Source organism: Phascolarctos cinereus, unplaced genomic scaffold, assembly GCF_003287225.1.
Source record: "Phascolarctos cinereus isolate Bilbo 61053 unplaced genomic scaffold, phaCin_HiC Scaffold_1;HRSCAF=81, whole genome shotgun sequence".
NCBI classification, from domain to species: Eukaryota; Metazoa; Chordata; class Mammalia; order Diprotodontia; family Phascolarctidae; genus Phascolarctos; species Phascolarctos cinereus.
The window spans coordinates 95420743-95445789 of record NW_027555514.1 but is presented as its reverse complement, the minus strand read 5'-3'; the positions used below and the strand labels follow the sequence as shown (position 1 = coordinate 95445789).

The 25047-nt window shown below is 34.3% G+C and overlaps 1 protein-coding gene across 1 annotated transcript in view; it reads left to right on the top strand.

Annotated features, from left to right (window-relative positions):
- The window catches only part of CNTNAP2 (contactin associated protein 2), a 1976042-nt gene that overhangs the window by 403479 nt on the left and 1547516 nt on the right, over window positions 1–25047 (top strand). Inside the window, exon 3 of the mRNA XM_078153085.1 lies at window positions 24878–25025. Coding sequence (XP_078009211.1) covers window positions 24878–25025 — 148 coding nt within the window. The remainder of the gene's footprint in view (window positions 1–24877; window positions 25026–25047) is intronic.

The window sequence follows — 25047 nt, the reverse complement described above, 5'->3', positions numbered from 1 at the left end:
AGCTTCTGTTCTCTCTTCTTTATCCCCTCTAATCCACTAATTATAGTATTGCCATGTTAAAAATTAACCTTTGAGGGTTTGAATGCTTAGCCTGCAAGTGATAAAATACAAATAGTTAGCCAAAGTTGAAATTCAGTATAATCAAGAGGATCCAATTGTCCTCAATGGGGCAAGAATATAAATTATCGGAAAATGATTCCCTCCAAAGCTTGAGAAGAATGGCTAGAAAAAACTATAAAACAGTTTGGCAGAATTTAGGTTTAAACCAGCATTCTTTGCTATATACCATAATATGTTCACAAAAAAAAATATTTGACCTGAATCAGGAAACAAGAGAGTACTGTTCTTATTCACAAATATAGTTTGCATGAGTTAGAGTATGTGAACCAATCAGAAAAAGAAGAGATCATAAAATACAATTTATATTATATTTAAATGCTTTAGCACGAACAGATAACAGATGGCAATGTGACTTAACAAGTATAAAGCATTATGCAAATGAAAGGTAACAGTTTTATTTTCATCTGCATTTTTGTTCAGTTCTTGCTAAAGTTCCCTAACTCACACGAGTTCCTTAAAGCTTGGTTCAGACTTCTCCAATGTCTTCTCCAAGTCATTTCTCAGTCTTCTAAATACCTATGGCAATTGCTATGTATGAAATTCACTTTATGAATAATGATATAATCTTGTATTTCTTTGTATCCCCTACAATTTCTAGTACAAGAACATGTACATGAGAGGCTCTTAAATATTTGGTGTGATATACACAAAATATACTTGTATAAAGTTATATAAATCACAACCTTCATGGATTCCAGTTTCCTCATCTATAAAGTGAGATAATGGATGAAATAGATGATCTAAATCCTTTCCAACTCTAAATCATCTGTTAGTAATTCACATTTACCTGATATTTTTCAAAATGACCCTACAGGGTAAGCATTGCATACATTATTAGCTCCATTCTATACATAGGAAAGCTGAGGTCCAGTAAAATAAATTAATTGGCTTTCGCAGTAAGTGAAAGACCTTAGGGACAGTATATGACAGAGTGGATAGAGGGGCTAGGCCTGGTGCAGGAAGATCTAAGTTCAAATCCAACCTCAGGCACAAGTTGTGTCACCTCAAGCAAGTTACTTAACCTCCGTTTGCTTCAGTTTAGTCAACTGTAAAATGGCTTTAATAATAGCATATATCTTGTAGTGTTGTTTGAAGGATCAGATGACATAATATTTGTCAAACACTAACACATGCCTGACATATGATAGGTAGTATATAAATGCTTATTTCCTTCCCCTTCCCTAATTCTTGAACATAGGTCCCCTGTGTTATCCCTTGCTCCAAGTTAACATTTTGACAGCTGAAGGATTTTTTTTCCTATCTATGCTTTACAGAAATAGACTCAAGCTTTTTAAATTTCCTCTGAGTCTTTTTTAGTTTCTCACTTAAAATTTCATTAATTTTTGTACTATTAAAATATTTTATGATATATTCATTGAATTATGCACCATTAAAAATAAGTTTAATCTTATATCTAAAAGCACTTTTAACTATTTGCTTTATTATCCAAAACAGATTCATTTTAAATACCTATACTATACTCTTCTGTACTGAACTCCACTCTGCTGTACTATCTATATTAAATCCTATCCTACCATGCCATATTATACTACATTATGCTGTACTTTGCTTATTATGTTATATTATACTATTAATTAGCAAGAAGTAGCCTGCCATAGAAGACAGGGCATTTGATTTGGAGTAAAGGAAACCTAGGTACCCTTCTGATATTTACAAATTATGACATACTGGGTGAGTCATTTAACCTCTATGCATCCCAGACATTATTCTGTGGTATATATTTGAAGTCAAAGAATGGCTATATTTTAGTTATACATGGGGGATCCCAGTTAGGAACTCCTTTACACAAACTGATTGATGCCAAGGAAATCACACCTCCTTTGCATATGTTCACATATCTCTGCATAATAGTAATCTTTAAATGGAATACTTCTTTTCTTGGCGTGTGAGGTATATGTATTAGGATTTTTATTAAATTCTTGCATCAAAAAATGATTATCACTAGCTAGATTCAAGCTTGCCAACTGATACACATGTTTTGTTTTGTTTTGTTTTTCCTTTTCTCTGCAGATACAATGTTATAGTCACTTCTGGTAATGATCCATGAAACTGGAAACTAAGCAAAATTCCTACAGTTTCTCCCTTGCTTTACCCCAACCATAGATTAGATTATTTACTTTATGTATAAAGTATTCTAATTATTCTTACCTTTTGTAACTTACCAAGAGCATAATAAAACCAGCACTGTTTTGATGGGAAAACTTGAGTTGTTTTTACCAATGATCACTAATGTTATAGCCATCAATGAAATATTTAACGCGGTTTACTGAACAACTATGTAAATTGCTTTGCCCCCCATGTGTTCTCATCTATATATAATGGCTCTTCTCATTTACTCTGCCTTTATGTATGTGTTGTTTTTCTCATATTAAGATGAAAGCTTTTTTTATTGGCAAATTTGATATGTAATGGCACCATTTGAAGAGACAGCCCTTAATTTTAAAACAAAATTCCCTACTAGCAAACCTACCTGTTTGAATAAGTAGATTATATTTTAAATCAAGAGATAACTAAACATCTGGGAATCTAAATAATTTAGTTTTAGAAGAAGTAGAAAAGAGAAGAGGCAAGTTATATAATTTAAATGCAGGCCTTTGAATTGCCATGAGATCAAATATTCAAAGCTTAAATACCCATGCACTTGGATAATGGCTATTTTTGAAGAAAATTATTTATTCTTTACAATTCAGTCTTGTGTTATAGATATCAAGGGGAAATTTCATTTATTTTACAGAAAAGAGACAGGTGTCTGCACACAAGTCAACCAAAGCTGGTGTAAATCAAAATCATTTCTCCAGATAGCTTAATAATCTTTTAGGAACAACAGGATCCCTGCTCTGTTTTGGGCAAACTTCCTTATATCCTGAACCTTATTCTCATAACTTTCCTTCCTCATTTTGCCTAAGCAAAAGTCTGTAACTCTCCTAAAAATGATTAATTCCCTGAAGGAGACTTCTTCCTCTCTCATTGTTCTCCTTGAGAAGAAAAATATGAAAGGTACCCATTTTCTCCTTGTACCCCCTGATGGCTCCTTCTGAAGAAGCTTAAATTGCTCAGCCATACTGTGGACCTCATCATTCTAATCTGTCATTTAGGTAGTGATGTTTCCTTTAGAGAATTTTGGGATTGAATTCAATCTACTATGGAAAACGCTCTTGGAGGTCATTTACTCCAATTATCTCATTTTACAGTTGAAGAAGCTGAAATGTAGAACATTTAAATGATTTGACCAAGATCTCACAGGTTGGGGGGAAAAAAAGCACACTCAGAAGCCGTACATGCCAATTATTCACTTTAAACACAACAACAGCACTGGTAATTTTACTTTTTGTAAAATAAATCATCTCCTAAACATTAGCAAAAATGTAAATAATCTTCTATCCTATAGAATAGATGGATTAATGAGATAATTTAAAGTTAGAATAGAAAATACATATAAGTCAATATTTTTAGCTTCTGCTCTGCTACATATCTCCCCCTCCCCCAATCTGATACTTGTTATCATTTTACCATTTCTGAGAATTAGAAAACCTTGGTATTCCATGAAAAAATGGGGTTAATCAACCCTTGCAGTTATTAATGGTTATGCCGGTTGTTCATCTCAAGTTGTTTTGGCTTAGATATTGGAAGCGCCGTTTCCTCTCTTCCTCCTATTCTCCTATGCTAAGCATACTGGGGGAAGTGGGGGAAGAAAGGTACCTATATTTTACTCATCCTTTCCCAGTGAGCATTATTTTTTAATTAGGTGCTTTTTATAGTATATGCTTTATAGGAACTGTTAACTTATGTTAATTCAGGTAAGGCCTAAATTTATCTAATTTGTGGTGTTTTCCTGCTAATTATTATTTTTTTAATCTTACCTCATTCCAAGATAGAATTGAAAAGTTAAATTGGGAAAATGCAAGGTCTCCTTTATTTAACAATGGTCTTGTATGATCCTTGCCAAGAATATTTTTCTTCCAGTGACAGGTTAGAAGGATGGAAAGAAAAAAATAGTAAAATAGTATTGCAAATTATTGGGCAGCTAGGTGGCATAGTGAATAGAAAGCTGGGCCTGGAGTCTGGAACACTACAGAAGTTCGAATCCAGCCTCAGACATTTATTAGCTCTATGACATGGAGCAAATCATTTCACCCTGTTTGTCTCAATTTTCTCATCTGTAAAATGAGCTGGAGAAGGAAATGTCAAACCACTCCAGTATCTCTGCCTAAAAAAACCCTTAATTAAGTCATGAAGAGTAAGACACAATTGAAATGACTGAACAAGAACAGAAAAATTGGCCACAGATAATAAATTGTCATAGAGCTGTGTTTTAGTAATTACAAAAGGCTTGAACTGTCTGTTTTTTTTTTTTTGTGAGACCTTCTCTGACAAAAACAGAACAGCTGAAAAACTCTTAGCTCAATGATAATTTCATTCTTCATAAGTTATAGGAACCATTGGGGTCACTTGTTATTCTCTACCTGATTCTCACCAGTGAGGAAGAACAGGCTACCAACAGACAAATGACAGGAACGCTGGAAGGAAGCAAACTAATGATAAGAAATTAGAGGAAGACACCTTCAATTTGGGAATAATATGTTTTAGTGTTTAAAGTATTTGTAGAATCCTGTTACCTCAAATTTTAAAGGAGTTGCAGAAGAGTGATAGGAAGCTTTCCAGAATGAAATACCTATCTCATAGCCAATATATTTTTTTCCTATAAGGAAGAATAAAAGAGACTTTCTAAAGAAATTAGGGACTGAAGTGGATACACAGAAAACTCCTCAGCCAACTAAGTCTTTAACAAGACAGGTATAGAAGCAAGAGTAGGTAATACAACATGAATATGAAAGAGTGGCTGAGTCCTGCAAGAATGACGTCAAAAACAGTAAAGCTCCAAATGAACAAAATGTGATAAGGAGGGCTAACAACAAACAAAATCAGCTTTTCCAGCTACATTTAGGGCTAGAAGAATATTAAGGAAGTGTGATTAGTACTCAAAATCTATGAGATGGCAACAGACATTAGAGAAAAGGTTGCACTATTTAATTCCAATTTGTTTCCCACTTCTCTGCTAAGGAGAATAAGGCTCAAAATGAACTAGGTAGCACCATAACTAGGTATCCTGGGACTTAAGTCAAATTTAGTTGAGGGGTGTGTGTGTGTGTGTGTGTGTGTGTAGGGGAGGGTGCAAGTTGTGAAGAAGACAGTGCAGGCAGATCCTTGGAGAGATAATCTCCAGAATACTTTGTGAGGAGAGAGCATGCCATATACCCTGATTTGGCCACCTGGGGAAAAGACTTAACTTGGCACCCTAGTTATGATTCTAGAAATGGTAAAAAAAAAAAAATTAACAGAAAGTTGGAGCCTAAGATAAGCAAGATGATAGAGCACTTAGTTATCTTAAGTGAATTCTATTCATTAGGCTTAGAAGAATTAAATGTCATGGTTCTTAAAGGATTGAGGAATATGATTTTTGAGCCATTGTGAATGATCTTTGAAAAATTGTGAAGGATGAATATGAAAAAATGCCATTTTGCTTTTCAATAAAGGGAAGATTAAAGCTCTTTTAATTATAAACTGATGAGCTTGACTCAAGTTTCTAAGCAAAATTCTAGAATGCACTATTAAAGGAATTGACTGTGACCATTTAGAAAGGCAAGCACTGGTTAATGGGCAAGCATTAAATATGGCGATCATGAATAACAGGTGATGTGAAAATTACTTCGCTTACCTCCATTTTCTTTTCCTTGCAAGATTGCTAACCTAGACTGGTATATCAAGGAAATGCCATACTCAAAGTATAACAGGATTTTTGCAAAGCATTTGGTAAAGTCTTTCAAACATTCTTTGCAGACAACATGGAGATATGAAAAATAAACTATAAAATAGTCTAGTACATTCAGAACTCACTGAATAACTTGATATAAAATGAAGTCCTTATTTATAGCTTGGCCTCTACTGGATGAAGTACACCTTGTAGATCTGTCATTGGTCTTATTCTCTTTTATCTTTTTATCAATATCTTAAATGTATATGTGGATGCAATTTGTCCCAGTTATTTGCAAGTGATATGAACCTAGAAATAACTAGCACGTTATGATTGAGTTGGGATGTAAAAATATCTCCACAAGCTATAATGATGAATAAATATAATAAGTTATAATTTAATAGAGATAAAGCAGTAAAGTTCCACATTAGGGAAAATGATCTTTATATATGTAGTACAAGGACATTTATGGCAACTCAACAGATTATATAAAAAGATGAGGGAAATTTATTTTACTTAAATCTTAATATGACTGATATGATATGCATTTTCAAGCATTTCTTAACTGTCAGATGTATATTAGGTTCTAGAGACTACAGAAATAAGACATTCCCTGTTTTCAAGCAGCTTATATTCTTTTCTTCATCTTTTTATATCTTTTTGTTTCAAATTCTCTCCCTCTCTCCTCCCTATCTCTCACCTGTTGAGGATATAAGCAATATAACATCAATTTTACATGTGAAATCATGCAAATATTTATTATCATATTAGTCATATCACAAAAAAAAATCAAGAAAAATAAATTCAGAAAATTATACTTCATTTTGCACTCAAAGTTCATCAATTTTCACTCTGGTGGCATTTTCCATCACAAGTCCTTATGAACTCTTTCACCATTGTATTGATAAAATTAGCTAAGTCATTACAATGTTGATCTCTTACTGTGTGCAATGATCACACAGTTTGTCTTACCTTAATTTGCATGAGTTCATAGAAGTCTTTCTAGGTTGTTGGGTGCTTTTGGGAGGGTTTGTTTATTTTAAAACATTCTCCTGGTTATTTCATATAGCATGAATATTTCATCAGAATTATCTACCACACCTTATTCAGCTATTCCACAACTGATTAGCTTCTCCTCAATTTCCAATTCTTTGCCACCACAAAAAAAGTTACTATAATTTTTTTGTACATTTAGGTTCTTTTATTTTTGCTTTGATCTCTTTAGGTATAGACTTAACAGTGTTATTGCTAGGTCAAAGGTTATGCATACTTTTAGACCTTGGGGTACAGTTTTAAATTGTCCTCCAAAATGGTTGGATGAGTTCACAACTTTACAAAGAGGTCTTTAGTGTATCTATTTTCCCACATCACTCCAGCACTTGCCATTTCTCATAGGTGTGAGGTGATACCTCAGCATTATTTTAATGTATATTTACAACATTTTTTTTTCATATAACTATAGAAAGCTTTAATTTCTTCTTCTAAAAGCTGCCTGCTACTTTTCTTTGACCATTTGTCAATTGTGGAATGCTTTTTATTTTTTTTTAATAAATTTGATTCAGTTTCTAATATACTTTCAAAAAGAAGCTTTAATCAGAAAAACTTGCTGTAATTTTATATTACTTTATCATCTATTCTACATTTTAGAAAAAAATGTAGTTTCCCTCATTATCTCTCTTAATTAGATCTGTTTTTGCTTTTGCTTTGTCTGAGATCATAATTACTACCTGATTCTTTTTTTAACTTCAGTTGAAGTATAATAGATCCTGCTCTAGTCTCTTATTTTAATTCTCTGTGTATGTCTTTCTGTTTCAGATATGTCTCTTGTAAACAACATATTGTTAGATTCTAGTTTGTAATTCTTTCTGATTCCATTTTATGGTTGAGTTCATCCTATTTACATTTACAATTATGGTTAGTAACCGGATATTTCCCTTCCATCCTATTTTCTTCTATTTATACTTCTCTTGATATTTTTACCCTGTTTCTCCTCAAAAGACTCTTTTTCTTCTGATCACAGCCTCTCTTAATTCAACTCCCTGTTTCATCACACATACACACACACACATACACACACACATACCTTTTTATCCCCTTCCCCTCCTACTTCTCCTTTTCAGTAAGAGATTTCTATACCCACCTGTGTTTTGTGTGTGTGTGTGTGTGTGTGTATATGTGTGTGCGTTTGTGCATGCATGTGCATATTCTTCACTCTTTTAGCCATTTAAAGTGAAGTTCGGGTGTTGCCCATACTCCTGTTTTCCCCTACAGTGTAAAAGTTCTTCCTTGTTTTCATTTTTTATGTGAGATAATTTCCCCATTCTTCTTTTCCTTCCTCCTTCTTACAAGGTATCTCTATTTCTTCCCTATCCATTTCTTGATCTCATCCTGACATAATCAACTCACTCCCATATTTCCTTTCTATGTAGAATCTTTCTAACTGCACTAATGACAAAGATCTTAGAAATTATGTGTCATTTCCCCATATGAAGAGATAAACAATTTAACCTAATTGAGTCCCATATGATTTCTCTTTCATATTTCTCTTTTTATGCTTCTCTTGAGTCTTGTACTTAAAAGTGAATTTTTCTGTTCAATTCTGGTCTTTTTATCAGGAATGCATGAAAGTCCTCTATTTCATTAAATATCTTTTTTTTTTTTTACCCTTGAAGGATGATATCATTTTTGCTGGGTAGGTATTCTTGGTTATATTCCCAGTTCTTTTGTCTTCTGGAATATCTCATCCTAAGCTGCCAAATCTTGTGTGATTCTGACTGTGGCACCATGATATTTGAGTGGTTTCTTTCTCTTTGCTTGAAGTATTTTTTTCTTTGATCTAGGAGCTCTGGAATTTGGCTATAATATTACTAGGAGTTTTAATTTTGGTTAATCTTTCAGATGGTAATCAGTAAATTCTTTCAAATTCTATTTTACTCTCTGATTCTAGTATATCAAAGCAGTTTTACTTAATAATTACTTGAAATATGATATCTAGGCTCTTTCTTTGATCATGGCTTTCAGGTAGTCCAATAAAACTTAAACTATCTCTCCTATTTTCTAGGTCAGTTTTTTTTTTTATGAGTTGGTTCACATTCTCTTCTCTTTTGTCATTCTTTTGACTGTTTTATTGTTTGTTAATGTCTCTTAGCTCTTACTTATACAATTCTATTTTTTTTTCCTTCCCTGAGCTTTTGTACCATTTTTCCCACTTGCCCAATTCTGTTTTTCAAAGTGTTATTTTCTTCGGTATTTTTTTGTGCCTCTAACCATGCTGTTAATTATTTTTTCATATTTTTCTTCTTTTACTTTCATTTCCTTACCTAATGTTTCCTCTACCATTCTTATTTGATTTTGAAAATCATTCTTTAGCACTTCCAGACATTCTTGTTGGATTTGTGTCCAATTCATTGTGGTTTTTGTTTGTTTGTTTGTTTTTTGAGGCTTTGCTTGTAGCTATTTTGGCTTCATTGTGTTTTCAGTTTGTGTTTTATCTTATCTGTTAATGTAGTAACTTTTTATGGTCAGGTTACTTTTTGTTGTTTGCTCATTTTTTCTACTGTATTTCTTGATTTTGAACTCTGTTAAAATTTAACTTTTTTGTGGCATGTGGTGGGGGATGGGGCATTGTCTAAAGCTTCAGGCTTTTTCACACTGCTGTTTTCAGAGATAGTTCTGGAGGTTTGGAAGTTTTTAATAGATCCATGGTGGTGTGATCTGGGAAAGATGTGGTCAGTGTTCTTACTGCGCTGTGGTCCTTACCCAGGAAGAGTGCTCCATCTCTAAAGATTGCAATTAGTAATGCTCTTCAGGGTCCTTCCTTCCTCAGTACCAAAAATGATACTGCCCCCTCAAAGCCCCCATTCCCTCTTGAACAAAAGTAGTCCTCTTTCCACCTTCCTTAGTTGTTTTTAATATGAAGAATGTCTCACTATGACCTTTTGTTGTCTCTGCCATTCCATAAAATCAATTTGAGATGTTCTTTTAAAGTTTTTTGGAGGGGAATTTTGGGAAAGTTTGGGTGAATTGCTGCCTTTATTCTGCCATTTTTGCCAGGAATTTTTATGCTAATGGGAAATATGATGTATACATATAGAAATATAGAAAAGAAAAATGTAGGAGAACTAAAGAATTTTAGGCTGCACTTAGAGGTATGTTGTCCAGGACAAAGGGGCAATTGTTCTGCCCCCCCTCTGTCTCTCTCTCTCTCTCTCTCTCTCTCTCTCTCTCTCTCTCTCTCTCTCTCTCTCTCTCTCTCCCTCTCCATGTATATAGATATATAGATATAAATATGTAATGTGTGTGTGTCTATTTAGAGTATGATGTTCAATTCATTTGAAGAATGACATTGACAAGCTGAAGAACATTCAGAGGATTCTTACTAAGATGATGAGTGGTTGTGACCATGGATCAAATTTAGTTTTGAGAGGACAGAATTTAGTAAGGACTTGATAACTGCTTATCTATTAGACTATGGAAAATGAATTTGAATGATTCTGTTTTGGCTTAATGGGTAGAAACATGAGAATGAATGGAACGTGAAATGAAGCAATTTTAGGTTAAATTTAAAGAAAAAACTGTAATGATTAGTCATTAAAAAGTGAGAGGGGCTGCTTTTGGAGGAAGTAGATGTCTCCTCTCCTGTGGTGTCAAAGAAACCTCTATATTGTGTAACAGATCAATGTTCATGTATGGATTGATTAATCATCCCTGAAGCTCCTTCCAACTGTGAGTTTTGGTATTACTTTGGCTATTTAAATTCATGGGAGTGGATTGCCTTTTCATGCCAGTGGGTGAAGAACAATGAAGTTAAAATCAGAGTGAATATTGTAAGTTTGAAGGTTCTTAGCTTATACTTCAGAACATATTATTTAAGTCTCTGACTAGAATAATAATTTGGAGTAATCCAATATTATATTTTGTTAAAGGAATTTATGACACCTTTGTCTTACCTCCAAAGTTTTCTGCATTGAACATATATGAAACAGTACATGAACATGATTTCATTGAGTCTCAAAGTGAAGTCTAAAGAATTAATCTTTTGAAATCAAGTGGTTATTGCACCTTCATTAGAAGAACAAATATTGAGGGGGAAACACAAAATCATATGATTAAAACTAGCAAAATTAATCTCAGACATCACCTATTCTAACCTCCTACTTTAAGTTGAGGAAATTGAAGCCCAGAAAAGGAAAGTGAGTATTACCTCCAGATTTTTTTTTTAATCATGAACTGCAATCAAACCATTTTCTCTATTTCAAGAAATTATAGTGCTGACTTTAGAATCATGAGACTTGAATTCAGATCATCCCTCTATCACTTCTTGTGGAACTTGAATAAATCAGATAGCCTTTGTAATTGTCAGCTTCATCATCTGTAAAATGAGGAGGTTAGAATAAATGGATTCTAAAGGCCCTTCCATCACTATACAGCAAAATGGATAATATGCTGAACTTGGAGTCAGAAGTTCCTGAGTTTGGATTCTGTCATGATAACTTACATTCTGTGTGACCCTGGGCACTCAACCTCTATGTCTGTTTTATCATTTGCAAATGGGAATAATAATAATAATAATAATAATAATAATATAATAATAATAATACCTAATTGTTTTCTCACAAAGATCAGATAAGTTAAAATAAAGCAATTTGAAAACCTTAACTGCTAGCTTCTTTACTTTGAGCAGGATGTGTTGAACCTGGGTGATGCTTCCAGGCAAAGGTTGCCACAGGGCCCAAGGTCATTGCCAATGGGGCCCATGTTGTATCTGCTTCCCTTCCCCCCCCTTCCTTTTGCCTAACCATCTCTTCTTCTATGAGAGGGATCAAAAGATACCTTCTTGACAAGAGAAGGGAGTCGTAGAAGGGAGTGACCAGGTTGTAAAGAGGTGTTTCAAAACTCCTTAATTATCGATCACAAAACTTCCAGAATCTGCTAAGATATTCTTAGCTGTTCTAACTTTTTTCCTATAGCTTCCATGATGGAGGGTCCAGAGATGTAGAGGAAAGGAGTAAGTAAGCCTCAGGGAATCAAAAAGCACTTGCCATTTTACCAATTCCCTAGCAAGACAGAATTGACAGAATTGGGCATACGCTTCTGGATAATGCATCTGCCCTTGTCCTCCATGCTGTGGAAGGTGTACCCAGGTCCATGGCCTTGAACCAAACCAGTGGACTGACAGCCTGAGAGCATCAGGCCAAGTATGAGGCAGCCTCATAACTGTTTGCCCCAAAAGACTTCCTAGTAGCTTAGAGAGCAATCCCAACTGCAGGGCAAGAAAGAAGAGTGGGGAGACTTACACACTTTTCAGTCTTGGCTGGCGAAGAATTTGGGTTAGGCATTTTCCCCATATAGGCCACCAAAATGTTGAGATTTAGGGGTTTAGGAGTGCTGGAACCTGAAAATCACAACACACGGATCTTTCAGCCAAAGACAAGGTTTATTATAACATCCGTCATATTGGCCAGACTCTTAAAGGATCTGAAAGTTAGTGAGCTTTTCGATAGATTTTAAGAATCTGAGATGAGCATTCAAATCCTAATCCAATATTCTTTGAAGCATTGTAATACTAATAGTATAAAACATTCTTAATGAATAAACTCCATCCTCCTCTCTTTGAGAGATTCAGAAGGTGCTCTTCCATGTGTTTTTTTTGGGGGGCAGACCCAGAGATATGATTTCCCTACTCTATTAATACATAAATGAAATATGTTCATGTGGCATGATAAAGACACTTGAAAGTAGTCCAGAAGAAGGATACTGCTGGGGATGTACTAGAGAGAAAGTAAGGATGGCCATTCTAATTATTTGAATAACTCTTGAGACCAACTGTCAACTCCCTGTGGTTTCACCTCCCTCTGGTAATATTTTCTCTCTGGCACCTCTGTAATATCATTTGAGACATTTTCCTAGTGATTGTTAGGACTCATGCAATTGTGTCCACTAATTGAGTATGGAAATCTAGTAAAAGTCTGACCATGATGACTTAGACATCTTATTTTCCTGGGATAGGAAGGGGAAAAAATGAAGTATGTTTCCCTTCTGGCTTGAACAGTTATAACTAACACAGGACCAACAGTACTTTGCCCTGTGATGAGAAATATAAAAAAGAAAGAAGAAAAAAGAACACTCTGCAGTGCAAAGCTGCATGGAATAGTACAAAGATAGGTAGCCATGAGTCAGGAAGACCTGAGTTCAAGTCCCATTTATGACAAATACTTGAATGAATCATCTTAGGTGCCTGCACCTCTCAGTACCCTATGCCATTCTCTAGGATTATAAGTTCAGAAGAAATCATTAGTATACATGGACATAAAAGTTTTCTGACTAACTGTTCTGTGCCAGTGAAGTCACAGGTCTGATAAAAACAAAGGGGAAAAAAATTACTTTAGCAAATTAGAAGGGCATGACAGGAGCAAACTCTGTAGCTGGCTGAGGGGTTTGGTATGAAGGTTTGGGTTTCCAGACACTGTGGAGACAGTGAGCTTTAATCTATTCATCCTTCTGATTTCTTCCACCTTTTTGTAAACAAAAGACCAACTTTTCCCTCTTCTTTTATCCCTTCCCTGGTCCTCCCTCCTATCCAAGTATACCAGCCCTTTTTCCAACCCCCTCCCTGCCACCTTAAAAAAAATCATAGTTTCTTCAAGAGGAGTGTGGTCATTCTAGTGGTCATTCCCCCTCACATGCTCTGTGTGTGTGTGTGTGTGTGTGTGTGTGTGTGTGTGTGTGTGTGTTTGATGTGAAGTGAAGATCCTAACCTTTTCTACATATAGAAGGAAAAAAACATTGGAAAATAAATCTTGTGGGTTATAGTAGAAAATTACTTAAGTCCATTCCAACTTTGAGTGAGGTAAGCCGCCATAATAATGAAAATTCTCTCCTATTTAAATAAATTTGTGTTAATTGTTCATTTTATTTTCACATCATGAATTACAAAGTTGATTTGGTGGTTCATTTCATGCTGCTAGCCCCATTTGGTGCAACAGTTGTCCCCAATATCTAATTGCTAGTTATTACTAGTAACCAGGAGTATATCTGGTTAATCCCAGAAAGTGCATTACAGGTGGACTGAAAGGGACATCAGAAGCCATTTAGTCTAACTCCATCCTTTACAAGGGGAAATCTACCTCTGTATGTATATCTGACAACAAAAAAGCAATTTCACCACAGGTAAAAGTAGAATGCATATTTATCTTGTTGGTCACTAGCTTTGTTACAGCTGTTTATGATTATTCAGTTTTAATTTCTATTTCAATAGTAACTTTCAGTGGAGAATACAATATCTTTGGAATTAGGATAGGGATACTATTAGCTGATACACAAATAACTGTTTGTCAGTATTCTCAGCTTGAGGCAAGAGAAGACTTCAACCATCAACCAAGGCACTGGGGCTTGAACATATTTACTGACATGGCTGTGGGGGTCTTTTGTCTTTCCAAAAAAAAAGAAAGAAAGGTTGATTGCATGAGAAACTTAAAGTGACTAAAATATTTCTTCACTTAGTAAAAAAAAAAAAAGATAGCTGATAGTTGACCCCAACTATACTGAATATATAAGATGTAAAGATACAAATAAAATGTCTAAACCCAATTATAATATACTGCAAGATGATTTGGGTTTATTTCCTGGATATATTGCTCCACCGTACAGCTAATGACAATCTTCTATATGTGACAACTTTCTTTTATGAATTTTTATGGATTATCTTTTTTTTTAATTTTTAGGCAATTGGGGTTAAGTGACTTGTCCAGGGTCACACAGCTAGTGAGTGTTATGTATCTGAAGCCTGACTTGAACTCATGTCCTCCTGACTTCAAGGCCAGTGCTCTATCTGCTGCGCCACCTAGCCGCCCCTTACTAAATTTTTCTAAACTCACTGTAGATGGGTTGGACATGTGCAGCCCATTGGACGTGTGCAGCCCAAGAGAGACCTTTGTGTTTAATCTCTGTAACATTATGGCTTGCTAAAGGGGATGTATTTGAGGAATAAGCTCAATAAAAGACAGAGCTAGTTTCATTTTGGGTAATTGATCAAGTATCTGCTATATACTGAAATATAGGAGATGCAAAGTATAGACAAAGTATGATCCCTGCTTTAGTGAAGCTTGAAGTTTAAGAAAGAGGAAAATATAAATGTAGCTCTCCATAATATTAGGGTTTTCATGTAGTCCTTGAAAGTTGGCAAAGGGTTTTTGCATGTACAGCATAATAAGCTTAGAGTGAAATCTTGAAACCCTAGATCTAGAAGAGTACTCAGAGACCAACTAGTCTAACCCTCACCTTTTTCATTTAAAAACACTCAGGCCCAGGAGGGTAAGTGATTTGCCCAAGGTCACAAAGGCAGTAATCTTTTAATAAATATTTTTATTATTTTAACAATAATTAATTTTATCAATTTATTTATTTTTTGGTTTTCAACATTCAATTCCATAAGTTTTTGAGTTTTAAATTTTCTCCCGCTCCTCAAGATGGTATGCAATAGGTTCTACTTATACATTCATATTAAACATATTTTCAAGTTAGTCATGATGTAAAGAAGAATTAGAACTAGTGGGATGAACCACGAGAAAGAAGAAAATAAAAACATTGAAAGGAGAGCAAATAGTATGCTTCCATGTGCATTCAGATTCCTTAGTCCTTTCTCTGTATGTGGATAACATTTTCCATCATCAAAATTTTGGAGTTTTCTTAGACCCTTGCATCACCGAGAAGAGCTAACTCTATCAAAGTCTGTCATCACACAATGTGGCTGTTAGTGTATATAATGTTCTTCTGGTTCTGCTCATTTCACTCAGCATCACTACATTTCTCATCATTTCTCATAGCACAGTAAAATATTCCATTACATTCATATACCACAACTTATTCAGCCATTCTCCAATTCATGGACATTCCTTCAGTTCTTTGCCACCACAAAAAGAGCTGCTTCAAATATTTTTGTACATGTGGGTCCTTTTGCCATTTGTATGATCTCTTTGGGATACAGAACTAGAAGTGATATTGCTGGGTTAAAGGGTATGCACATATTTATAGCCCCTTGGGTATGGTTCCAAATTGCTCTCCAGAATGGTTGAGTCAGTTCACAACTCCATCAACAATGTGTTAGTGTTCCAATTTTCCCACATCTTCTCCAACATTTATCATTTTCCTGTTTTGTCATGACAACCTATCTGATAAGTGTGATGTCGTGTCTCAGAGTCATTTTGATTTGCATTTCTCTATTCAATAGTGATTTAGAGAATTCTTTCATATGACTATAGATAGCTTTAATTTCTTTCTCTGAAAACTGCCTGTTCATATCCATTGACCATTTATCAATTAGGAAACGACTTGTATTCTTATAATTTCAACTCAGTTCTCTATGTATTTTAGAAATGAGCCCTTTATCAGAGACACTTGCTGTAAAAATTGTTTCCCAGCTTTCTGTTTCTCTTCTAATCTTGGTTGTATTGGCTTTGTTTGTGCAAAAACTTTTCAATTTAATGTAATTAAAAGTCATCCATTCGCATTTCATAATGTACCCTATCTCTTCTTTGGTCATAAATTCTTCCCTTCTCCATAGATCTGATAGGTAAACTATTTCTTGCTCTCCAGGTTTGCTTATAGCATCAGTCTTTATATTTAAATCATGTGCCCATTCTATCTTTATCTTGGTATGGTATGTATGATATTGATCTATGCCTAGTTTCTGCCACGGTATTTTTCAGTTTTCCCAGGGGTTTTGGTTAAATAGTGAGTTCTTACCCCAGAAGCTGTAGTCTTTGGATTTATCAAATAGTGGGTTACTAAAGTAGTTGACTGTTATGTCTTGCATACCTAACCTATTCCACTGAAACACCACTCTGTCTCTTAGACAGTACCAAGTAGTTTCATGATTGCTGCTTTATAATACAATTTAAGGTCTGGTACCTTTCCTTGAATTTCTTTTCATTAGTTCTCTTGATATCCTGGACCTTTTGTTCTTCAAGATGAATTTTGTTATTTTTTTCCTAGCTCTATAAAATATTCTTGGTGTTTTTGAATTATATACCTCTGGATAAGTAAACTAATTTAGGGTCATTTTCATTTTATTAGCTTGGCCTACCAATGAGAAACTGATGTTTTCCCAATTATTTAGATCTGACTTTATTTGTGTGGAAAGTGTTTTGTAATTGTGTTCATATAGTTTCTGAATTTGTTTTGGCAGGTAGACTCCCAAATATTTCATAATGTCTGCAGTAATTTTAAATGATATTTCTCTTTCTACCTCTTGCTGTTGGGCTTTGTTGGTAATATATAGAAATGCCAATGATTTATGTGGGTTCATTTTATATCCTGCAACTTTGCTAAATTTGTTTATTATTTCAAGTAGTTTTTTACTTGATTCTCTAGGATTCTTTAAATATACTATCATATCACCTGCAAAGAATGAGCTTTGTTTCTTCTTTGACTATTCTAATTCCTTCAATTTCTTTTTCTTCTCTTATTGCTAAAGATAACATTTCTAGTAAAATATTGAATAATCATAGTTATAAAGGACATCCTTGTTTTGCCCCTTACCTTTTTGGAAATGTTTCTAGCTTGTCCCCATTATATATAATGCTTGCTGATGGTTTTTGATAGATGCTATCTATAATTTTAAGGCAGACTCCATTGATTTCTGTGTTTTCTAGTGTTTTCAATAGGAATGGTGTTGTATTTTGTCAAATGTTCTTTTTTTCTGCATCTATTGAGATAATCGTATGATTTCTGTTAGTTTTGTTGATATGGTCTATTATGCTAATAGTTTTCCTAATATTGAATCACCTCTGCAGTCCTGGTATAACTCCTACCTGGTCATAGTGTATTGTCCTTGAGTTAAGTTGCTGTAATCTTTTTCTTAATATTTTATTTAAATTTTTTGCATCCATATTCATTAGGGAAATTGGTCTATGATTTTCTTTCTTTCTTTTGGCTCTTCCCAGTTTAGGTATCAGAATTACATTTGTGTCATAAAAAGAATTTGGTAGGACTACTTCTTCCCCCTATTTTCCCAAATAGTTTATATAGTATTAAAATTAATTGTTCTTTAAATATGTGATAGAATTCACTTGAAAATCCATCTGGCCCTGGAGATGTTTTCATAGGGAGTTCATTGATGGCTTCTTCAATTTCTTTTTTATTTTCTAAAATTGGGCTTTTTAAGTATTTATACCTCTTCCATTAATCTGGGCAATTTATATTTTTGTAAATATTAATCCATTTCACTAAGATTGTCAAATTTATGGGTATACAGTTGGGCAAAATAGCTGATAATTATTGTTTTTATTTCTTCTTCATTTGTGGTGAATTCACCCTTTTCATTTTTGATGCTGGTAATTTGGTTTTCTTCTTTCTGTTTTTTTTTAATCAAAGTAACCAAAGGTCTTTCTGTTTTATCATTTTTCCCCTTAAAACCAGCTCTTAGTTTTATTTATTAGTTCAATAGTTTTCTTAATTTCAATTTTATTAGTCTCTCCTTTGGTTTTCAGAATTTCTAATTTGGTATTTAATTGGAAATTTTTAATTTGTTCTTTTTCTGTTTTTTTTTTTGAGGTGCGTGCCCAAATGTTTTATCTCTTCTTTCTTTATTTTACTTATGTAAGCATTTAGAAATATAAAACTTCTCCAAAGAACCCCCTTAACTGCATCCCATAAGTTTTGGTATGTTGTCTCATTATTGTCATTCTCTTGGATGAAGTTATTGATTCTTTCAATAATTTATTTTTGACCCATTCCTTCTTTAAGATTAGATTATTTAGTTCTAATTAATTTTTAGTCTTTCTTTCCATGGCCCTTTATTACACGTAATTTTTATTGCATCATGATCTCAAAAGGATGCATTTAATATTTCTGCCTTTTTTCATTGGATTGTGAGGTTTTTATTCCCTAGTACATGGTCAATTTTTGTGTAAGTGCCTTGTACCACCAAGAAAAAGGTATATTCCTTTCTATCTCCATTCAATTTTCTCCAGAGGTCAACCATATGTAACTTTTCTAAAATTCTATTCATCTTGTTAACTTCTTTCTTGTTTATTTTGTGTTTAGATTTATCTAGTTCTGAAAGGGGGAGGTTGAGGTCCCCCACTAGTATAGTTTTGTCATCTATTTCTTCCCATAATTCCCTTAACTTCTCTAAGAATCTGGATGCCATAACACTTGGTGTGTATATGTTTAGTAATTATATTACTTCATTGTCTATGGTAGCTTTTAGCAGGATATAGTTTCCTTCCTTATCTCTTTTAATTAAATCTGTTTTCGCTCTTGCTTTGTCTGAGATCAGGATTGCTACCTCTGTTTTTTTTTAACTTCAGCTAAAGAATCATATATTCTACTCCAGCCTTTTTACCTTTACTCTGTACAAAGGCAGTAATCTTCAGAAGCAAGAATGGAACCCTAGTTCTCTGATTCTAGAACTAATACTCTTTCCCCAGGACCATACAGTCTCCACTCACTAAAACCTTATGAAGTAGGTGCTACTGGTATTATTGTTGTTTGTTTATTAGTTGAGGAAACTGAAGCACCAAGAGGATAATTTGCCTGTTGTCACAGGGCATATAGAATTTGAGCTTAGCTCTTGCTGATTTAAAATCCAGTTATGTATCAAGTTCATTATACTGTCCTCTCATAATACAGAATAATGCACAATGAGAACACTAGAGAGATGACATAAAAAGTATTAGGTGATATATGAAGAGGAAGGCCATTACTTACGGGAAGGCTCAGGGAAGACATCATGGGAAAAGAGTTATTTACCTCAGGCTTTATGGAATTTGTAAGAATTTGTCAGTCTGAGAAGGGGCTGGAGGACATTTCACATACAAAAATGATGTGGGCAAGGGTATGTTCAAGAAAATTAATGTGTACCAGTTTTGCTGAAGCATAGAGTACACGGAGGCAGGATGAAGGATAGTGGATCAATGTAAGATGAATCCAGAAAGGTAGAGAAGTACAAGTCATTGAAGATCTGCAACGACAAACAGTGAAGTTCCTGCTTGACTTGGCAAGAAAATAGGGAGCAAACGAAAATGTTTGAGGTGAGGAATGGAGTAACTAGTTCTATAAAAATGAATATTAATCTTTTTTTTGTTTGTCCTTTGTTCTCAAAGACAACCAATGGCATCAGGAAGTTGATGTCTTGACTTGCACATAAATCAGATTTTTGTGAGGCACAGTTATGCAAAATCATCAGCCTCACTCTCTCCTTCAGAGTCACCTGAGTCCAGTGCCAAGACAAAGTAAGATGATTAGAGATGGCTCTGGATGCGGTGAGAGACCTTTTCCTTTTTAAGCTAGGTCATTTCCAGGTGTTAATTTGTCTGGAGCAACATTCATTCAGGAATTAAGGGCTCTTTAACCTTTTAATGAGGCAAATGATGGCCTAGTTTGCCTTTACAAAAGAATCAATCTGGGAAGGGAATACCCTCAGAGTTTCTGGCCAGAACAAAAATTTGTTCTATCATATTTTTGTAAACTTGGACAATTAACTTTTTTGTTTCATGTAGTTTTCATTTATAATTTCTTGAAATATAACTCTAGAAAAACAAGCTCAAATAAAGTCCATTGGGATTCAAATGGAGCTACTTGACTATGCCTTAAAACCCAAATCACTCTGGCTCCCACTGATTGGCCAATCATAGGCCTCAGCCCAAGCCTCACTTACTTGTTGTTCTGGTTTTGATGGCTCAGAGTGAACGAACATTAATCTAGTAGTTATATAAAAGCTTTATTGGAGGGAGAAGAGATAATTTAGGAACAACAATAACCACAATAATAATGCAATATTACTATACCAACTTAATGCTTATAAAGCACTTTACACAAATTATTTCTTTTGATCCTCACAAAATCCATGTAAGGTAGATGCTATTATAATCCCTATTTTACAAATGGGGAAATTGATGCTAAGAATGGTTAAATGATTCACCCAGGGTCACTGAACTGCTAAGTATCTAATGCTTGATTTGACTCAAGTTTTCCTGATTTCCAATTGCATATTGAATCCCCTGTTCTCTCCCTTGACTCAAGAAACCTGTTAGCGGTATCCTGCCCACATTCAGGCAGAAATTAATGAAGTCCAGCATTGGGGCCCTTGTGGCTATGAAAACAGGAAAGGAAGGTAAATATTTGAGAAGTGTTGGAGGAATACACTTTGATTCTTGAAGCCATTTAGTTCTATTATTGAAAGACTCTATTGTGGCATGGGGTGATCCAAGTCTGTTGATAGGCTATGCCTATGGAGTACAAGGTCCTACCATTGGAAATATTCTTCAGATAAGAATCAGTTGATGAGCTATGTGTCTTTTGTCTAAACATTGTCATTGCCAAGTTTTGAGAGAGAATTATTGCCAGACTGACTGGGGAGAAATATGTTTTCATCCACAGCAAATAATAATTGTCATCTACATCTGTGACACTCTACCTGTGTGATAATGGTCACATGACTTGAACTTGCTAGACCTAAGTTTCATCTTCCATAAAATTAGAATTTTAAGCTAATTGACATCTGATGTTCCTTCAGCTCTATATTTGGCACATCATTGGTGCATAATAATTGCTAGCTGACCAATGAATTGGTATATGAATTTCTAAGTGTTTGAGATCTTTGATGGAGGAAGAAGCACCCTCACCAAGGAAGTAATAAATTCTTGTATTATTGAGGTCTATGAGACTGATAAATATTTTTGTCTTGCTCATAGAAGATAATTTCCAAACACTTAATACAGAGCTAGAAAATGTTGAAGTTTCTCCAAGTTTAGCATTTTGGATGACTTACATTGTATTATAGGAATCGTCTCCTAATAAAGTATTAGTTTTTCACTGTACATTTGTAAAATATATAGGGTATTTATCCTATAGCCAGCAACCTAGCGTCAAATTGTAGATCTTCCTTTATGGTATGCTAACTTTAATAAACATGTGGCTTTGTGAATTTTTAATATAGGCTTTTAATGAAAATCTGTCTTTCTAAGCTCATATACAAATCTCAGCTGGACAAGGAGATTTAACGGTAACAGCACATAATTCACAAGTGCCTGTAAATTGATTTTTCAGTCTTACCATGATGGATTTGGGCTGGATATTTGCATTATCCACAAAGCACATATTACTGTACTCCATTTATCTAAATGAAGGCTGCATTTAAAAGGATATTGTTCTATTTGAGAATGAAGCAAATGTATTTTAATTATTGGAGAAATTGATGAGCTTCCAGTAATTTCCCATTTTGTGATGCAAAATTCCTAATCTTAAGGGATTTGTTAACAATAAGCCATATTTACTAGTATAATCTTCCAGCCATTTCAGCAGATGTTACCCCTGTGAAAGGATGTGGAACGAAATGGAATTGTATGGGTAAATTACTCTAGGCTACAGCTGTAGAAAGCTCAGGCTTTGGGAAGCTAGTTACTGTGATATTACTTACTCCTTTGCAACCTCTTCAAAGATGTCAATAGTATTTAGACAATCTTCTTCTCTGCAGTCACATGTAGTTAATGTAGATAGTGTGCTGGACTGAAAAGCAAGAAGACCTGGGTTTGACTGTTGCCTCTGACACTTCCTAGCTATATGACATAAGCAGGTGACTTATCCTCTCTAAGCCTCAGCTTCATCATTTCTTAAGGTGCAATAACATTCCATTACGTTTGTGTACTAGAGTTTATTTAGCCATTTATTTCCTAACTGATAGCCAAAGTAGATTTTGTTTTCAGTTCTTTTCCAGTACAGAAAACATTGATAACATGTAGGACTGATTTTTTTTTAAATTTTGCTCTTAAATCCTCTCCTCTCTATCCAGTAACTTCCATCTCTGTTAAAACTAAAGTTAGAAAAATGTTTATGTGTACTAAGTATAAAGCTAGAACCATGATTTAATAAAATTAACGCATTACTCTTGTGCCTTCTATCTGTTTTTGAATGAATAAGAGATGACCAGAAAAAACTTTTTCTTGCTCAAATGGTATTAATTATTATGCTAGAAGGCAGTTTCATTTGAATGTAGCAGTTGACTTGCTGACTTGATTAAATCTGCAAATGTTAAAACACATTAAAACAATTGTTTTCTTGGGCTTTACATTTCTTCATAATTGATAGGAAGGAGGATTTTGCTATTATCATCAGAAGACATTTATTGAACACCTACTTACACATGTTATTTTGTTGGTACAAATGAGAGAACCAAGAGCAGCCCCAAAGGGAAGGGTCATTAATAAATAGTATCCCAATTTCTCAACATCTTATTGTATATTTTGTATGATAAACATTGCTTATTATGCAGAATGAATGTTTTTCATTTGATTCAGAATTGCTCAAGGGTTGAGACAGCAGGATAAGTCCTGTAGAAAATTTGTGCACTATTCTCTATCTTGACATCTGAACTTAATGTTTCTTATTTTGTGACATGAAGAAAAGCTGAGTGATTCAGAAAATAGAAATGGTGTGCCTTTGATCAAAAGTCATCACCATAGAAGACTGTTGTTTCAGAGCTTATATGAAATTATAAAGGGCCTTCAGTTCAGTATTTAATCCATGGGATTTGACTTCAAAACTGACACTTCTCTTACTTTGTTTATTAGTGTTTTGGAAGGGGAAAAAAAAAGACTAGGAATGAAGTGAAGTGCATGGGAATGGAGAAGGGCATGGTGGGAGAAAAGATTGAATTATCGGTTATGTATAAAGCTGAACCCTTCAGGTCAAGATTGCTATAATATGGGATCTTAGACATTAATGGTCTGAACTCTGTATCTCCTTAGATGGAAAAGTCTTCAGTTTCTTAGACTCAACATATCTTTCTTTTGCTTAACAGGCAAATCAGACAGATAAAAAAAACATTATACAGAAAGGATGATGTTGGGTTATAATTTGAATTCTCAAAAATGAGTACAACTAAAGTTCATATGATATTTATTATTTTGCCTGGGAAAATAATGGAGCCTAAGCTAGTTTTTTTTGTGTTTTTAAAATAGCTGAGTGAAAAAAAAAAGTCTTTCTTATTTATTAAAGTATTATCTTGGGAATTGTTATCATAGAATACTTCTTTCTTGCCAAGGAATAGTAAAGCAACTGCTTGGCACTTACGTTAGGAAAATAGACAGCTTTGTGCTTCATTTTCTGAGGATAGACCTCTGCTTCACTTTTTCTTTTCTTTTTTAGCAGTATACTGTAGAAAAGTGCTGATACTATTGAACTTCTGGTTGCAGTTGACAGTAGATGTCATTTTAAAGAAACAAAAGTAAATCCACTCTGTGGTGTACACTTCAGATGTCCAAATTTCACTGGATGAAATTAAATGGTTGAGTCCTAGATTTAACTCTTGCTCTGACCCTTATTCTATCTTTCATTACATGACTTTGTGTTTTTCTGACCTCTGTTCTCTTCATTTGTCAAATGAAAGAAAGAATATCTGCATCATCTGTTTCTTAAGATTGTTGTGAATAAAGTGCCTTTTAACCATCAGAGTAGTTAATGTGAAATAATAATAATAATAATAATGACACAACAACAACAACAGTAACACCAACACTGTTCAATTCTGGCTTTAGCATCTTCAAGAGGACATTTGAAGTAGGGAAAGTTGCATGCCAGAATGTCATAAAAATATGATCTAACTCAGATGCCTTATGTTGGTGTAGTAGAATAGGTAGGTCATGCTAGAGGATCCTGAATTTAAAAGGGCTGTGTGTGTTTGTGTTTTAGGACTTAGACATGTGAATTCATTGATGCAGAGAAATTCCAGAGAAATTCTTTGACCAATGAAGATCAGGAGAGTATCATTTGTGGATAGAATTGTGAAGTGTACAATTTCTAGTCTTAAAGAGGAGCCTGAAATACTGTGATTTTAAATTATATGCCCTGGATCACTCAGACTATGAATCAGAAACATATGGTAATAAATACCAAGGTTTTAATCATTTAGAGATCCAATACAGTGTATTACTTTGAATATTTTAAGGGTTTGCTAATATTTTTCTTATTTTTTTTTCCTTTCAGGCATTTCCAGGAAATATAAACTCTGATGGTGTGGTCCGCCATGATTTGCAGCATCCAGTCATTGCCCGATATGTACGCATAGTGCCTTTAGACTGGAATGAAGAAGGGCGGATAGGGCTAAGAATTGAAGTCTATGGCTGTTCTTATTGTGAGTAGTACATATTTTAAAT